We start from the raw sequence: 14527 nt of genomic DNA, 5'->3' as shown, positions 1-14527 counted from the left end.
AAATACTTCGGTTTGCCGATTGTTTATATTCATTTTGAGTTTTTTTGGTAGTGCCGGTCGCCACTGGACGACCTCGTCCGCTTCAGCGCCGAGCCGGGTTGCCTGGGAGCCAGCCGCAACAGCAAGTAGCGTCTACACTGCCTGTTGTGCCGTGTCTTGCGCTGCTTTCGATGCGTGGAATCCTTGATTACAGGCCGGACGTTCGATGCTTGCGGTCCGCCCTCTGCCGCTCAACAATGTTGGTCCAGTGCGATAGACGGCCTGCTGGCAAAAGCCGCGGGGCCACACTGTAAGAGATGGTGCAAACGGGCAGGTCACGTTCTGCCTTAATCAAGGACATGCATGTTACAAGTAGTAGTAGTTTATGAATAGTAGTACAAAAATCACAAAAACATGTAATAAATAACAATGCTTTTTATTTGTTCCACCAGTTGACATTCGCAACGCTCGTCAATAAGTTAATTTCAATATACATGTTGCTCGAATGAAGCCAATAATTACACACACACATTACACAAAAGAGTACCAACAGGCGGAGTGAGTAATTTTAAATAAATAAATAATTTTCTACGCAACCTTTGCGCACTCTGAAACGATACTACCTTGCGCATTGCTCCGTTTCCCATCCCCGATAACTTACACTTAAATTACTGCTTCTGTACTGTTCTTGAGACCCTGCAGTGGATCCTGGACTAAAGCAAATGTGTTATAGTTTTACCAAATGGACTTCAGTCTAATAACGTGCCACAACTAAATACCTGTAGACTGTTTCGATACGACGGTCTTCGGCTAACTTCGAGTGTGGCGCTTCCACCACGCCCTTACTGGTAAACCTTCAGTGTTCACCCAAACCACCCTTTATATCTTGGGCCAGTAACCGTTTGCTTTCTAATCGTTTAGGTTAAATAAATATACTCTAAAACGGAGTTTAGTTTAATCTTTGCTAGTTTCACAAACTCGGTACGCTTGGTCTGCCTGCAAGTAGTACCTCAGATACATATAATGAAACGTATAGGTTGAACAAGTAAATCAAATCTAAGATACATGTTCGCGATTCTAAGTAATGACGATCATTGCAATAATATAGATTGCAGCCGAGGTGAACAATGATCCCGGGCCTACCCATTTATTTTTACTACCACCCTAACTAATAACAAATCCAATGCCAATTGCCTATTGCCTATGTTTTCTTTGCTTCTATCTTGGTTTGCATTTCCTCCAATAGTCAATTAATCGATAAACATATATTGCAATAAACCCGAGAAAAGGAAGAACTTAATATATAAAAGTTGATGACATTATTTGACATTGAGTTAACGAAAAACACAAACAGTATACCATCGGGAAACCAAAGTTGGGCAATGAAATGTTTAGAGATGAATGAAATGCGTAGGATCGTCGAAGAGAGGGTGAATTAAATTATTACGACTAATTATGGAGAATTTATGTGCGCAATAGCTGATCTCACTGGTTACTGGCACTAAGATCCATTGGGCGCACGCTGGCGCCTCTCACTGCGGCAGCATTGTGCCTTGAACGGAACAGACGCAATGTCATCCAAGTGGCTATGGAGTTCATCGGCGCATTCTGAGCTTGCGATCGGTTCGCTATGATATCCTTCTGTAGCTGATATCTGTACAGTAGAGAGCCAGCGACAAGTGTCGAAATAATGGTTGCCGAAATGACCAATATGAAAAGAATACTGAACCCTGGAACAGGCATACAAATGCCGTATACTACTTCCTCGGTAATTTTTCCCTGGAAAACCGTAACCGCCTCCTGCTTACTGTCGGGTTTGAAGGCTAGATCTGCCTCAGAAATAACTTCATAGATACCGCTGACCCCGATATCCGCCGCACGACCCTTACGGTCTGTCACATACACAGAACGTCGTTGTCGCATCCGGTAACCTGCTTGGTTGTAGCTCTCGTTCTGTACATCGCTGGTATCCAGGTTCAGTGCTCGTGGCCCGGCCACCGCAGGCATTCCCATTCTCTTTTCGGCGTCCATCTGACGAGGCCCGTGCGGGAACTTATCGTCGTCCATCGGAGTACCGGGACCAGGAACAACTTTCTGGGGTATTTGTTGGAGTGGTGGATGAGGCGGTGGCGGATACTTTCCGGTTGCTGCTCCGGGACCCAGAATTCCCTTCATGCTTTGCATGCTTGGTCCTCCCGGCATTCCCGGCATGCCAAGCACTCCCGGATGTCCGGGCTCTCTAGGCCCCGGACCGCCAGTTCCTCCCTGGTGAATGGGAAGCGATTGTTTCTTCATGATGTCTGCTGACAGTGTGGAATGGTCGTTTAAAAATAGCGTTTCAAGGCCGTCGATCGGCTCGCGATTGTGATGGTGATACTGGTGGTAGTTGTCCTTCTTTCTGTCCCCCTGGTTAGGCAGTGGTTTCTTGTACTGGCTGAAGTGTTTTTCGGTGTGTATGATATCGTCGTAGTACACCTCCTGCCCATTCATACCGGAATCGATTTCCTCTTCCGAGTCTTCCAGTACGTTGTTCGTGTTCTGGCTGATCAACGTGTCCTTACGCTCGAGTAGATCATGCTTCAAGCTGCCCGGGGTACCCGCGGTACCAGCACCCACGGTACCACTGTGCTGACAATGGTCCAGGCAACCGTGCCGGCAGATCTCCACTTTGCACTTGATATGAACACTTAACGCATCTGGGAACTTGAACGCATGGAAGAAGGCGTAAGTGATCACGGAAGCCTTATCGTCAGGGGCTCGGGCCTTCAGGAAGCGGGAAATCATTTTCGGACGCAACACGCACCCATACTCGTCCGATAGTTTGATCACATGACCGGCACCATCGGATGCCACACATGACTTGACACGCATATCAAACTCTCCACGAAAATCATTGATCGCCACGACCAGAGTCATGGTGGAACCAAGAGGTACGATCCCACTAACAGCCGGTGCCCAGGGCCCTTTGCCCTGCTGTATTTCCATCCAACAATCCACATTGTCTCCTATATTAAAACAATATTTTGAAAACAAAAGACACATGAAATGTTGTCATTAAAATAGTGAAGTTGTGAATGAAGCGAGGTGGGAGAGCTTACCGCGAAAGTCGAGTTGAATCACGTCCAGATCAGCAATAACCATCGGTGGCTTAGAGGCAGTTTTTTCGTAATCATTAAACCATTCGCAGCGCAATCGCTTCGCCTCATCCCATACTTCGAGTAAGTCTTTATCATACTGAACCACCACAGTGTTTTCGTAGAACTGACCGTTCAAATCCGGTTTCGTACCACAGCGTGAGTAAGAAATTCTGAATGTGAAAAACGTCTTCCCAGTGGAAGGAGGTACGTAAATACACCGCGGATCGCTGTGTTGTCCTGCACAAGAAAAAATGTCAACAGTGGTCTTAGTAATTTATCGCATTTTCCCCAAGCGCACTGCGTACGAACCTTTGGAGCTTACGATGCCTTCGAATGGTGCCGAAAACGAAAGATGCACATCCATGTGATCTTTACCGCACATCACTTCTAATGCTGTTATTGAGGGCATTCCATCTGGCCGCTCAACAGGCCATATTTCATTGGTTGGCACTGCCATTTGAATCTAAAAACAACATGCAATGTTTCGCTAATTATTTAATTAAACAACACTGAAGACTAAATGCGTAAAACCAAGTGTTAATGAGGGTGTCCTCATTCAGCACCCTCTAGTTAACTTCATATTTGTTTTATTATTTTAACTTTATAACTATATACTTTATTGCAGTGAGACAGTTTTACTTACCATTTGACACAGAGCAATGAGAACTATCCGTTGATGCCACCGTTGGCTGGAGTATTTTGCGTAGTCCCACATGACAAATGGCGGCTGTACTAGGCGTCCAAAAATCTAAAAAAATTTACGACACAACGAAGGGCCTGAGTGTAGAAATATACAAGGAGAGAGTAAAAATCAGGACGAAGTAATATAAGCAAAATCCCAGCTCAAAATCTGGATATGATACATCGATTGATTGATATTAATGAATCTGCAGGAGAGCGTCTCGAAGCGCGCTGATGTTCACGTATTTATGCTCGCATTTTGCAGTGGTTTATTGTGCTGAAAGCCATTTAAGATGTGGGAAGCCATATTCTATCAACACACACTGCGATGTTCAATTCGGTTTCGAATTCCTTCGGAACCGCCCGGTACTTTGGAAAGAGCTTACCGTGTTCGAAACTTCATTCCTAGTACGAAGCGTAGCATTGGAGAGAGAAAAACGCGCACAGAGTACCGCACACCGTTCACTACATTCGACAAACCGCCCATACGGCAGCGAAAATGAGGGCACTATGGAGATAAAGAAAGTACTCCTCGAGTTTTCCCTCAGACATCGTTTAACCGCGGCCAGAACAGGAATGCGTGGCAAGCACGATGCTGAAACTTCCGTTCGAAGGAAGCTGTTAGACTTCTTTTCACGTTTTTTTAAGTTAGTGAACGACAATCAGATTCATTGCAGGTTGGTTTACTGTACTTGAGACTCCGGTTGAGTTCGGACGACCCCACGAAGCAGATCAGGAGCATTCAAAAGCGACTTATCTGTTACGAAGACCACAGGGCTGAGACCACTGCTCGAACATGCAAGATAATGTAGAGCAACGCATACAGGAGCATGTGGACAGCATCGCTTGTCGGACAGCTGTTTAGACATGATCGACTGGGTCTTCGATCGGTCCCAGACATTGGAACTGGGTACTACACGAACAGCTACTACTAGGGTGACATGTGTTCGCGGAAAACATGCGTTAAGTAGAATGGTGAATTTTAATAAGTGTGTCGAATGTGACGTTCAATGTGTTCTTATAAACAAAATAAAAAATTCCACTATCCCTTCGACGTTCGTCTCATAAGTTCCATTTGTTGCCACGGTCGTTAATAGAACAACCAAATATCTACATACTACTAGTATTACTGCACTGATTAAAAAGAAAAAAAATTAATACTTCAAAACAATTCGGATACAAAGAAATTCGGTGGGGCGAGTAGTTTCCATCTAGAACAATTCATTTGCCATGTCTGTCACTACACCACCCTTGGTTTAAGTCTTTTCTGCAACGTGTGCATCAACTATCGTTACAACCAGCGGAAACTCGTCCCTTAAGACCCTGCTCGACTAGTAATTTCGCTCAACGATGGGCGACGCTTCAAAAGAAATCGAAAGCGTTAGTTCCCAATTCAGGGGCAGTGTTGAAACTCGTAGTTCATCACATCCACCACTAGCAGGTGACCTACCTGCGGAGCTTAACGCTTCGCGGTCGCATTTTACAGGCGCCGTAACTTCGTCTCTCTGCTTGCCAACTATGAACTCGATAGGAAGAAACCCGAGATAAATTACACGGGGCTGCTCTCGATTGGTCTCTCTAATCGGTAAAACGAAGAAACCGCGCCAATCACCGGTGGATCCATAATCGGTGAAAGCAAACACCGTTTTGTTTGATTTCACAAATGGGCCAGTTTCTTGTTAGCCGTGCGTGTTTGTCACCAACACAAAGCAAAACTGTAGAAACACACCGAAAACGGCAATTTCTCAAGAATTGAATCGTCACAATATCTTAATGTTCTTATCTAGTTATGGTAAGGTAGCACCAGTGCGGTCCATTCCACTGTCCATCGTTTAAAATGTTCGAAAATTAGTTAGTAACCATCGATTTGATCGCTCATAACTTGGCCGACTTGTGGGATGCAATTGGCGCACGTATCTCGGTTATTGATAATATTTTCCACACTCTCGGTTATATTGTCGCGGTGCAGTCCAGCTCTTTTCAAAGAGAAACCATGCAATTAGGGACGAAACAAAGGAAAGCCACTGCCGGAGCTCTTCGGTTTGCTGCAGCAGCAGCAACACAGCATGATGATCATTCGGCCAGCAAAACTGGGTTACCCCCGCATCGTTAGGCCTCGTCGTGTGGAAGCAAAGCGGAATAAAAAATATCCCCCACATCTATTCCTTTTCCGAAATTCGTAAAGTTAAGGGCGCGACGTACCCTGACCGGATCCGCAATTACCACCGACGCTACCAAAGAAGCTTTTGTAGGTGGGCCCCGCCCATTAGGCCGAGCGATATGAATTAATTATTTTGGGGACCAACCAGACCGGGATCTAAGGTGGCAGAAGTTTACCATAGCTGGCCTCGTTTTGGGGCACCCAGCATTAACACGCAAGCACACGGAATCACCAATTTGAGGCGTCTTCATAGTCGCCAGTCAGAATGCAATACGGGCCCAGTGTCGTTTAAATTACGCTGTAAACTGTGCAACTCAGAACTGTGTGCGTAGACAGTACAGCGCAGCGCCGAGATTGAAAGCCGCGAAAAGGTAAGATATAGGAAAGAGATAAGGCCAGTACAGTTGATGTCGTATACGACCGAAAGTTAAAGACAGAACAAAACAGGAAATACCAATGGAACAAACAAAATCAAAAACAGTAAAAAGTTTAAACAACATTGTACTGAACAGTACTGTTGTAGCGTATTCGTTGCCAGGAAAAAGCGAAGAAAAGAGAAAAAAAAAGTATGAATAGGTTGGTTATTGATACGAAGAAGTGAAGGCAAGCGAAAACGAACTCACGAACAATAATAAAAAGTTCGAGAACGAAAAGAAGGAAGATAAAAATGAGAGAAAACACGAAAGAGAGAGAAAGAGCGACAGCGAGAGAGAAAGAGAGAGAGAGAGAGAGAGAGAGAGAGAGAGAGAGAGAGAGAGAGAGCGAAAGAGGTTCCAAGGCAGAAATGTCTTGAAGGACGTAGGGAGAAGGGAGATCATCACACCCCCCGAAAAGAAAAGAAAAAGGGAGCTGGAAAGAGTAAGATAAACCAAGATAAAACGAGAGCAGGTCGAGAAAACGAGGAAAAAAATGAGTTTCACCAACCCCATTTCACCGGTTTATGGTCACTGATCGGTTATCACTAACAACCGCAGCAACATCAGCAAACAACATCCCAGTGTCTGTGCGTACCGCTGTGCCACCTGTCCCGGTTTCGCCATCTCTGTCTTTCGCATTTTCTATCTCTATCGCTCGCTCTTTCTCTTTCGCTCTCGTAAACGTAATCGATAGTATACTCATGTCACATGTGTCCTCCATATCACAAGGAGGGCACCAAGGAGGGCGATTTGTATACGCTCCCGGCGTCAAACCATTGTAGTGGCCCAGATCGTGCTTCATCAAGTGCGAAAGGCGAAATCAAATCATCCAGCCCAGTACGCACGGCTCCGAGCACCTCTGTGTCATTGTAGAAAAACTTTTTCGTACATGGCACCTGTCACTGGCCGTACGACGGACCAGGTCGTTAACCCACTAAGCGATCCGGGGTCTCTCAAATCTGGGAGCAGAAATCAGAAGGAATCCCAAAGTACAGCACGGTACGTTTACCTTCCGGTTTTTCGCTAGATCGGAACGATCAAGATTCCACCCGGAGGCCGACGGGCGCGCTCTGGCTGTGTGTGTGTCTCTCTCAGGATGCCCTGTCTCTCGCCTGCATTTTGTACTATTCACACTTTCTCTCCGCATTCCTTCGTTTCGCGCAACTGCTTCGCTGAAGAGAAGTAGCAAGAAAAAAGGACAACTCCCGGTTTACCATTCTCCCGACGCACATGGCCTAACGTCCAATAGTATCATCCAAATGGGGGCAGGCCAGTAATAGTAGGGTACAACCCACTGGCCGCATTCAAATGGTATCGGAGAAATAATCTCCACCAGAAGAGCAGAGGATGAAACGGCAAAAAACCCTGTCGTCTTGGGCATCCAGAAACAGCTCGCCAACCTGATGCACACGAGCTTCCAAACAGGCATTAAACATTGTATTCAGCATACACGCATCCCTGGCATCTGCATCTGTAAGAATGCCAGGTGAAGTCTTCTGCAAGTGGCAGGTGTACCAGTATGGAGGCAAAGTACATGTACCAAGTCCATGTCCAGCATGAGTCCAGAGTACTCGCGTGAGTCCGGTCGTAAAGAACGTAGAGTAGGAACTACATATCTTGGAAAATTGCCGCTTTGGCAGCTGAAAAGCTGACTTATCTAGAGCGCAGCAATTTAACCTACCTCTTTGGAGTTTCTGCAAAGCAGTCTATAATCGCTCGCTCCACAGAAACACAGTTTGAGCGCGGTTGAGTGAATAGGTTGATCGAAGTAGCCGCAATCGAAAGCCGAGCGGGATGTCTTGTTTGCGCAGCGCTGCGCCACTGGAGGAAACACTTCCACAGAGGTAACTACACACCGGAGGAGGATGAGGTTCCTCAGCCACGGCTACTATTAACCGCAATCCTGGGGACTTTCAACTTCTAACAGGCCACCAACCGTGAGTGGTGTGCGCCCCGACCTGATCTCGATCGGGTGCGATCGCGTTGCCTCCCGCAGATCCAGCAGTGCCAATTGAGGCGGGCGATCTTATCAAACTAGAACAACACCACTTGCGCAGCTACTCCAGATCCTTGCGGTTCGACTTGCGTAAACACATACACGCACCAAAACACCAACACACGCGTGCACATTGGAACAGGCACTTGCCTACTAGAGTCAGTCTCGAGTACCGTGTGTTGTACAATCAGGAAGAGCGCACTTCGGTTGATCGCTCTAACGTGCTGCTACCAGCAGAGTCAACTGGGAAATGTCCAACTGTCCGACCTACGGTCCCGGAGATACCATCTGATGGTCCACGGAGCCCACACACCCAGGCGGGCGGGCCGAGTCAGTTATGGCATGGGGTACCAGACATCATTTTCGCTCCCATCAACGCCGCTGTCTCTTTATTTTCTATCCTTCTTTCACTTTCTCTCTCTCTCTCTCTCTCTCTTTCTTTTTCTCTCTCTTTTTTGCTAAATTTGCTTCTCTTTTTCTGTCTTCCTCTTTCTTTCGCTTCATTACTCGTAGTCATTCACACTGCCTCTCTCTCTCCCTTTCTTTCTTTCTTTCTTTCTCTCTCTCTCTCTCTCTCACGCTCTCTCTCTCTCTTTGGCTTTGTCTTGTACTACCATTCGTGGCTATGTGGCCTGGAATGCTGGCGCACCGGATGCTGGTGGCGAGCCACTGCAAGCCACGAGTCGAGAAAGAAAGAGATAAAGCCAGCGATGCGAAGAAATCAGACCCTGCTTCGGTCTCAAGTATCTTCCGCTTGTTGGATGAGCCTATAGGGGAGAATTTACGCGAGCGAGAACGCTCGCAGCGCGGTTGTGGCCGAGGTTTCTACTTGGGCTGAGGTTTGGCTGAAGATCGCGATGCGCGAGCGGGAGCGAGACCGACCACTGCCTGATTAACGCAGCCTGCCCCGACATCCCCCGTGTGGGACCGTACCCGCTGACGCACTCCACGCAGTCCTACGGTAGCTTTCTCCACGCACGAGCCCCACGAGCACTCAGGTTTCTCCCGGGCGATGATCGTGCACATGCGTGAAGGAGTAACCTGATAAAACCTGATCGTTTCCTCGCAGTCACACAGTCTACAGTTAGTCTCAGCCATCTCCCGTCGATGATGGGGGGCACACGGCCTCCACAATGCAGAAGAAAGTTATAACGGCCCGGTGCCTCTGAGAAAACTGGCTGGACAACTGGATACAGAGAGAGAGTCTCGCCGGGCCCCACTGCGGAATCCCCCTTCTTTACAACGACCGTAGAAGTAGGCAACGGAACTAATCACATACACTGGTGCTACCACCGTTTAAACCTGCTCCGCAGCCTGGAAACTCAGCACGAACCGTGCCGGTGGTACGGCATTGACATTGGCGGAACTATTCATAAGTCACAACATCGGGCTCGGGCCTGAATGTGTACACCTGATTCATGATCTACTACTGGATGCATTCGCAAGAACTGTTGAGCTTGGGTAGAAAACGGCAAATCTTGTGAAACTTGTATACTTGACAATCTCCCAAAAGCCCCCGAACGTTGATCTAAATTATACCCATTTGCCAGGCAGAAATACATTTCATACAAAGTTTAAACTTCCTTCCGAAGTTTAAACCGGCATCCATTGTGCGGTTGAAGCCTTCGCGATATAGCCTACATTCGGTTTTTTAAATGGTAGCGTTAAACGGCATAATTATCTATCGTACAAAAATAGAACCTTACAACAGGATAGGATCATTGGGATTTTCTTTCTCGGAAAGCCATACGTTATTGTTCGCCACGCACGGTGAGTCGGTTAACAGTTAACACTCTCCCCCCGTCTGCTGCTTACCCGGTTTAGTGTGGAACGCTAGTAAGAGAGCCTACTGGAAGGCACTACAATAAAGCGCTCCACCGGTTTTCCAGCGTTCTTATGGGGTGATTCACCGCAGATATTCCGGTCGACGGGGAACCTGTGGTGGCTTCCGGCCCAGGGGCTTTTCGATCAGTTAAGAAAACGCTGTCCGAGAGACCCGACCGATTTTCGGGTAGACTCAAGCCTTTCGTTAGACTTTGACGTCAGTAGTTCCGCATCGTTGGAGATGAGCATTCTGATTGCATTTTGATCGCGAAATTGGAGCCCTACCCGGTTGATGCATCGTTTGCGGTTCTCACTCTGGATGTTATTGCAGCCACAGCAGGGCGCCAGCTCATTAGCGGTTTTACTATCTGGTGTTATCAGCGTCTTGCTTTGTAAATCTATCCAAACGAGCAGGACGTCACCAGGGCCAGCGCTCTAACGTTGTCTGGTCACAGATGCTGGTTGCTAATCCAGCTCCAGCTTGACCGCGAGGCCAAACGGAGTGGACACAACCATACACGACCGGAGGAAGCAACCGGCTGGATAGCAACCGGCTCGTGTAGCCGCGCAGTGTAAACTTAAGAGACAAAAACACTCCTGACAAACATACCCCCTGGCGGTAACAAAATACGAGTAAAGATACACAAATCTCCGATCTACCATAAACATCCCCGCTATCTGTCTCTCTCTCTCTCTCTCTCTCTTTATCTCCCCTTCAACCTGCTGTCAAACCGCCCGTTGCTACTGCACCGAAGTGCCACATTAGTCCCAAAATTAGGCAACTATTTGCCTACAGCCGCATGACCCGAATACTTGGTTGCACTGCAAAACATGTCAGTGCGTATCCTGCCATCAAATGGACCGTTTCTTAAAACGATCTACATAGACCCTCTGGCACCTTTTGAGAAATGATCCAAACGGCGTTCGATCCCACGGAAAGGTTCTAATGCAATGTCCAAAAACCGATCCAACCCTTTGGGGCCTAAACTGGGGAATCAGGAAGATCAAGGGCTAAACAGAAAACCAGACGGAACATTTATCAAGTGCACTGCTTCACTGTTAAGTCATTCTATACCCGTATGCTAGAGCGGCCAGATTTGTGACATGTGCTAGCCAACTGTTTCGCGAACTTTCGTTCTTTTCGTGCGTGCTACTCACCGTGCGTCTATGCTTTTTTAGCTGTTTTGTTGTGTGCCGGAGTAAAAATAAAACCGGCACCCTCGGCCGCAATTTCCCAAGTACTATGCTAGTACCTCTCGAAGAGCGACTCCTGGCGGTGCTAGGTGCGCCAGAGTGAAACTATGCAAACCAAGAGCAATACGAAACACACATTAGTATCGGAGCACCACTTGGAGCCGGGTGCAAATGTGCTAAGTCTAGGTCTCTAAGCAAGGCATCCGGTACCACTAGACAAAGGAAGCCCGATCGTGCTGCCCGTCATCTTGATCAGGGATCAGGGTCCGGTGGGTGGGTGCGTGTAATCACGGTCCAGTCAACCGACGTCGGCCCTTCGGTGACTAGTCTTATCTAGTGCTCTAGTTCTGCGTGCGAAGCGATTCTACTGAGAACATTTGTTTTGGAGAAACCATCATCCTTTATACGGCTACCTCTCGAGAGCTCCAGGCAACAGTTCATCACGGGACGGCGAAGCGGCTGGTTGCTAGAAGGCTTCTCGACACACACTCTTGAACGTGCACGACACACTAGAAGTGTACCGTGAGGAGTGCATCGTTTTGCACAGTGAAGTGTACGGGAGCAATGGGCGGTCCGGATCAACAGAACGTCGAGAGTGGTACGGCCGTTGGATGTTAGGTGATATTAGAGGCAGTAGTGTAAGAACAACGTAGAGACAAAATGGCATAATATAGAATAACATAAAAAGTGTGTGTGTGTGTGTCAGAGAAATGGCGGGGGAAGGGTGGAGGGACCAACGTTACCGTGAGTTTGGGTGGTAAAGCCACCCAAGTGGGAGTAGAATTAGGTGTTTAAGTGCAGATCTCACATCAAAAAGTGGTGAACGCTCCCCGCAACATTTGTAACCTCTCCAGGCTAATCTAACCAAGTAACCACGTGGATAAGGTGGAGTGCAACAAGTGCTGGCCGGGGTAAAAGGGTTCCACTTTAAAACACGTGGGTCCCAGTTGCTGCCGGGTGGGGCTTTCATCGCCACTTTCACGCATCGTCTTGAGCATGCTGCTACTGTCCAGGCAGCAATCAAGAATGCTACTACTTCTGGCAGAGTCCTGGAGCACCCTGCGACTAAGCCCCTGCGTATCTTTCTTGCCCACCTGTCAACGACACTAATGCTGGAACGCGCTGGAGTGTTGGAGAGCGTTATTTGAGGGCTTCACTATTGGGATCCTTCGTCCGCAACCAGACGGACCGACTGGGCCAAAAACACACTTTCTCAACAAGAACACAGCATTACCATGGATGGATCGAACGCACGGGGTGCGTTCTTGATAACGGGGCCGCTAAGCGGATCGGAACGCGGATCCGGAGGCGTCAGGGTGTGAATACTAATATTAGAACGGCCGGACCGTTTGAGGTTACTAAGTAAGACAGCGAGATTCTGCCCCCGTTGTCGTGCGGTGCTTTCGATGGTCAACCTTAGCTGTGGCTAACATCGGGGCGGTAGCCGGTTACGAGAGGCCGCTTATCGCCCGCTTGGAGTCAATGTGCCGCAAACGTCAGTGCCAGTGCCCCATCGGTCGGTCCATCCATCAATCCAACGGGCATGACCTGCGGCATGACCAAGTACTGCGCGCTACTGTAATGCAGCCTAATGCAGCCGTGTTCTTATCGTGTACTGACAGGCGGGAATGGAGGCGCCGAGCGAGACCTGCCGAAGGTGGTGGTGGTTGGTGTAGGTTCCTCCGAACCGGTTCCGGTGCAACCACAGGCGCACACCTACAGCGAGGCGCTGGAGATCGCGGGCCGTGGCCGATTCCACACGCTCCTGCTGTTTGTGACCGGCTTCTGCCTGATGAGCGTGGTCAACGAGACGGTCAACGTGGGATTCATCATCTCGGCGGCCGAGTGCGACCTGCAGCTCACCTACACCGACAAGGGCCTCCTGAATGGGGCCGCCTTCCTTGGCGTGGTCGCCAGCTCGCTTGTCTGGGGCTTCCTCTCGGACACCTGGGGCCGGCGCAAGGTGCTGCTGCTGGCGTCCTGTGGGGCACTCTTTTTCTCGGTGCTGTCCACCTTCTCGCCGGCGGTGTGGGTGCTGATTGCGACGCGCTTCCTCGTTGGCATTTTGTAAGTGGCCAGCGCAGCGACGGCGGCACTAGAGTCCGGCAGGCAGGTCCTGGCATTAATTCTTTTTCACCCGCCCAAAACAGTGTTTCGGGCAATGCGGCCACCTCGTACGCGTACCTGGCCGAGTTCCACGGTGAGGCCAGCCGGGCCCGCGTGATATCGTGGGCGGCCATGTTCATGGCGATCGGGCTCATCTTCCTGCCGACGCTCGCCTGGGCGATCATACCGCTGGAGGGCCGTTTCGAGCTGCGGCTGTTCGGGCTGCGGTACGCGATGTGGCGCGTCTACCTGCTGCTCTGCTCGCTCGATCTCATCCTCATCATCGCCGGTCTGCTGTTCCTACCCGAGAGTGGAAAGTTTCTGCTAATCAACGGCCACCGGGAGAAAGTGCGGCAAATTTTGGTGCGAATCTATCGCTACAATCGGCGCGAACCGGAACACGTGAGTGTACTACTACCGCTGCTGCTGCTGCTGCTGCTGCTGCCACTACTCCACCTTGCATTGTCCATAGAGAGCAGGGCCACGCTGGCACAGAAGCCTGTGGTTGCGTTGCGCTGCGGTGCGCTACCACCTTAGAGAACCCGCTGGGAAACGGCCGGTGTTCAGTTCAGGGTGCCCAGGCAGGCGGTGGAAAGCAGAGGAGCGACTAATAGTTTCCTAGCCGGCCCCCCTCGTATAGTCGGCAAACGGTACCGTACAAAATGGCGATAATCATGCGCCCGTAATTGCATTGCGAGTGGGAAGTGAGAAAGCGTGTGGCGCCAATCCGAAGGGATTTTGCCAAATTAACAATAGCTCTCCTTTAAGAACCCCCCCCCCCCCCCCCCCCCCCCCCGGCTGCCGGCCTACGTTCACCGCAACGGCCATCTGACTAAAACCAGGCTAGGGAGGAAGTGATTGAACTAATTGGTTCCATTGTTTTTAGCCCGCTTAGCCCGCTTAGAGCCGGCCCAGCTCGCTACTTTCCAAATAGCCCAGATACACAGCCAGCTAGCACAACACCTGAATACGCAACCAGAAATAATCTCATACTGCCCGGTGCAGCCAGCAAATGCATCCTACGGGTTTCTTA

The 14527-nt window shown here is 49.2% G+C and overlaps 2 protein-coding genes across 2 annotated transcripts in view; one reads left to right on the top strand and one right to left on the bottom strand.

Moving 5' to 3' along the window:
• Positions 1-826: 826 nt before the first annotated feature.
• On the bottom strand, positions 827-3824 carry LOC128268954 (uncharacterized). Its single transcript, XM_053006274.1, has 5 exons — positions 3760-3824; positions 3426-3579; positions 3078-3353; positions 2261-2984; positions 827-2113 (listed from the first exon to the last, which is right to left on the bottom strand). The coding sequence occupies exons 1-5, from the start codon at positions 3760-3762 to the stop codon at positions 1465-1467; spliced, it is 1806 nt and encodes a 601-aa protein (XP_052862234.1). The 5' UTR covers positions 3763-3824; the 3' UTR covers positions 827-1464.
• An 8128-nt stretch (positions 3825-11952) lies between these two features.
• Positions 11953-14527, top strand: part of LOC128277512 (synaptic vesicle glycoprotein 2C) — a 5269-nt gene continuing 2694 nt past the window's right edge. Inside the window, exons 1-3 of the mRNA XM_053015983.1 lie at positions 11953-12001; positions 13011-13455; positions 13539-13896. Of these exons, the coding sequence (XP_052871943.1) occupies positions 11953-12001; positions 13011-13455; positions 13539-13896 (852 nt within the window). The remainder of the gene's footprint in view (positions 12002-13010; positions 13456-13538; positions 13897-14527) is intronic.

Source organism: Anopheles cruzii, chromosome X (assembly GCF_943734635.1).
Source record: "Anopheles cruzii chromosome X, idAnoCruzAS_RS32_06, whole genome shotgun sequence".
NCBI lineage: Eukaryota > Metazoa > Arthropoda > Insecta > Diptera > Culicidae > Anopheles > Anopheles cruzii.
Note: the sequence above shows the minus strand (reverse complement) of the source record. Positions and strands in the feature narration are given on the sequence as shown.

Coding starts and splice junctions, on each gene's coding strand:
- LOC128268954 (XM_053006274.1), bottom strand. Junction 2,985..3,077: donor GATTCAACTCGACTTTCGCG/GTAAGCTCTCCC, acceptor GTTTTAATATAG/GAGACAATGTGGATTGTTGG. Junction 2,114..2,260: donor GACATCATGAAGAAACAATC/GCTTCCCATTCA, acceptor AACCGGAAAGTA/TCCGCCACCGCCTCATCCAC.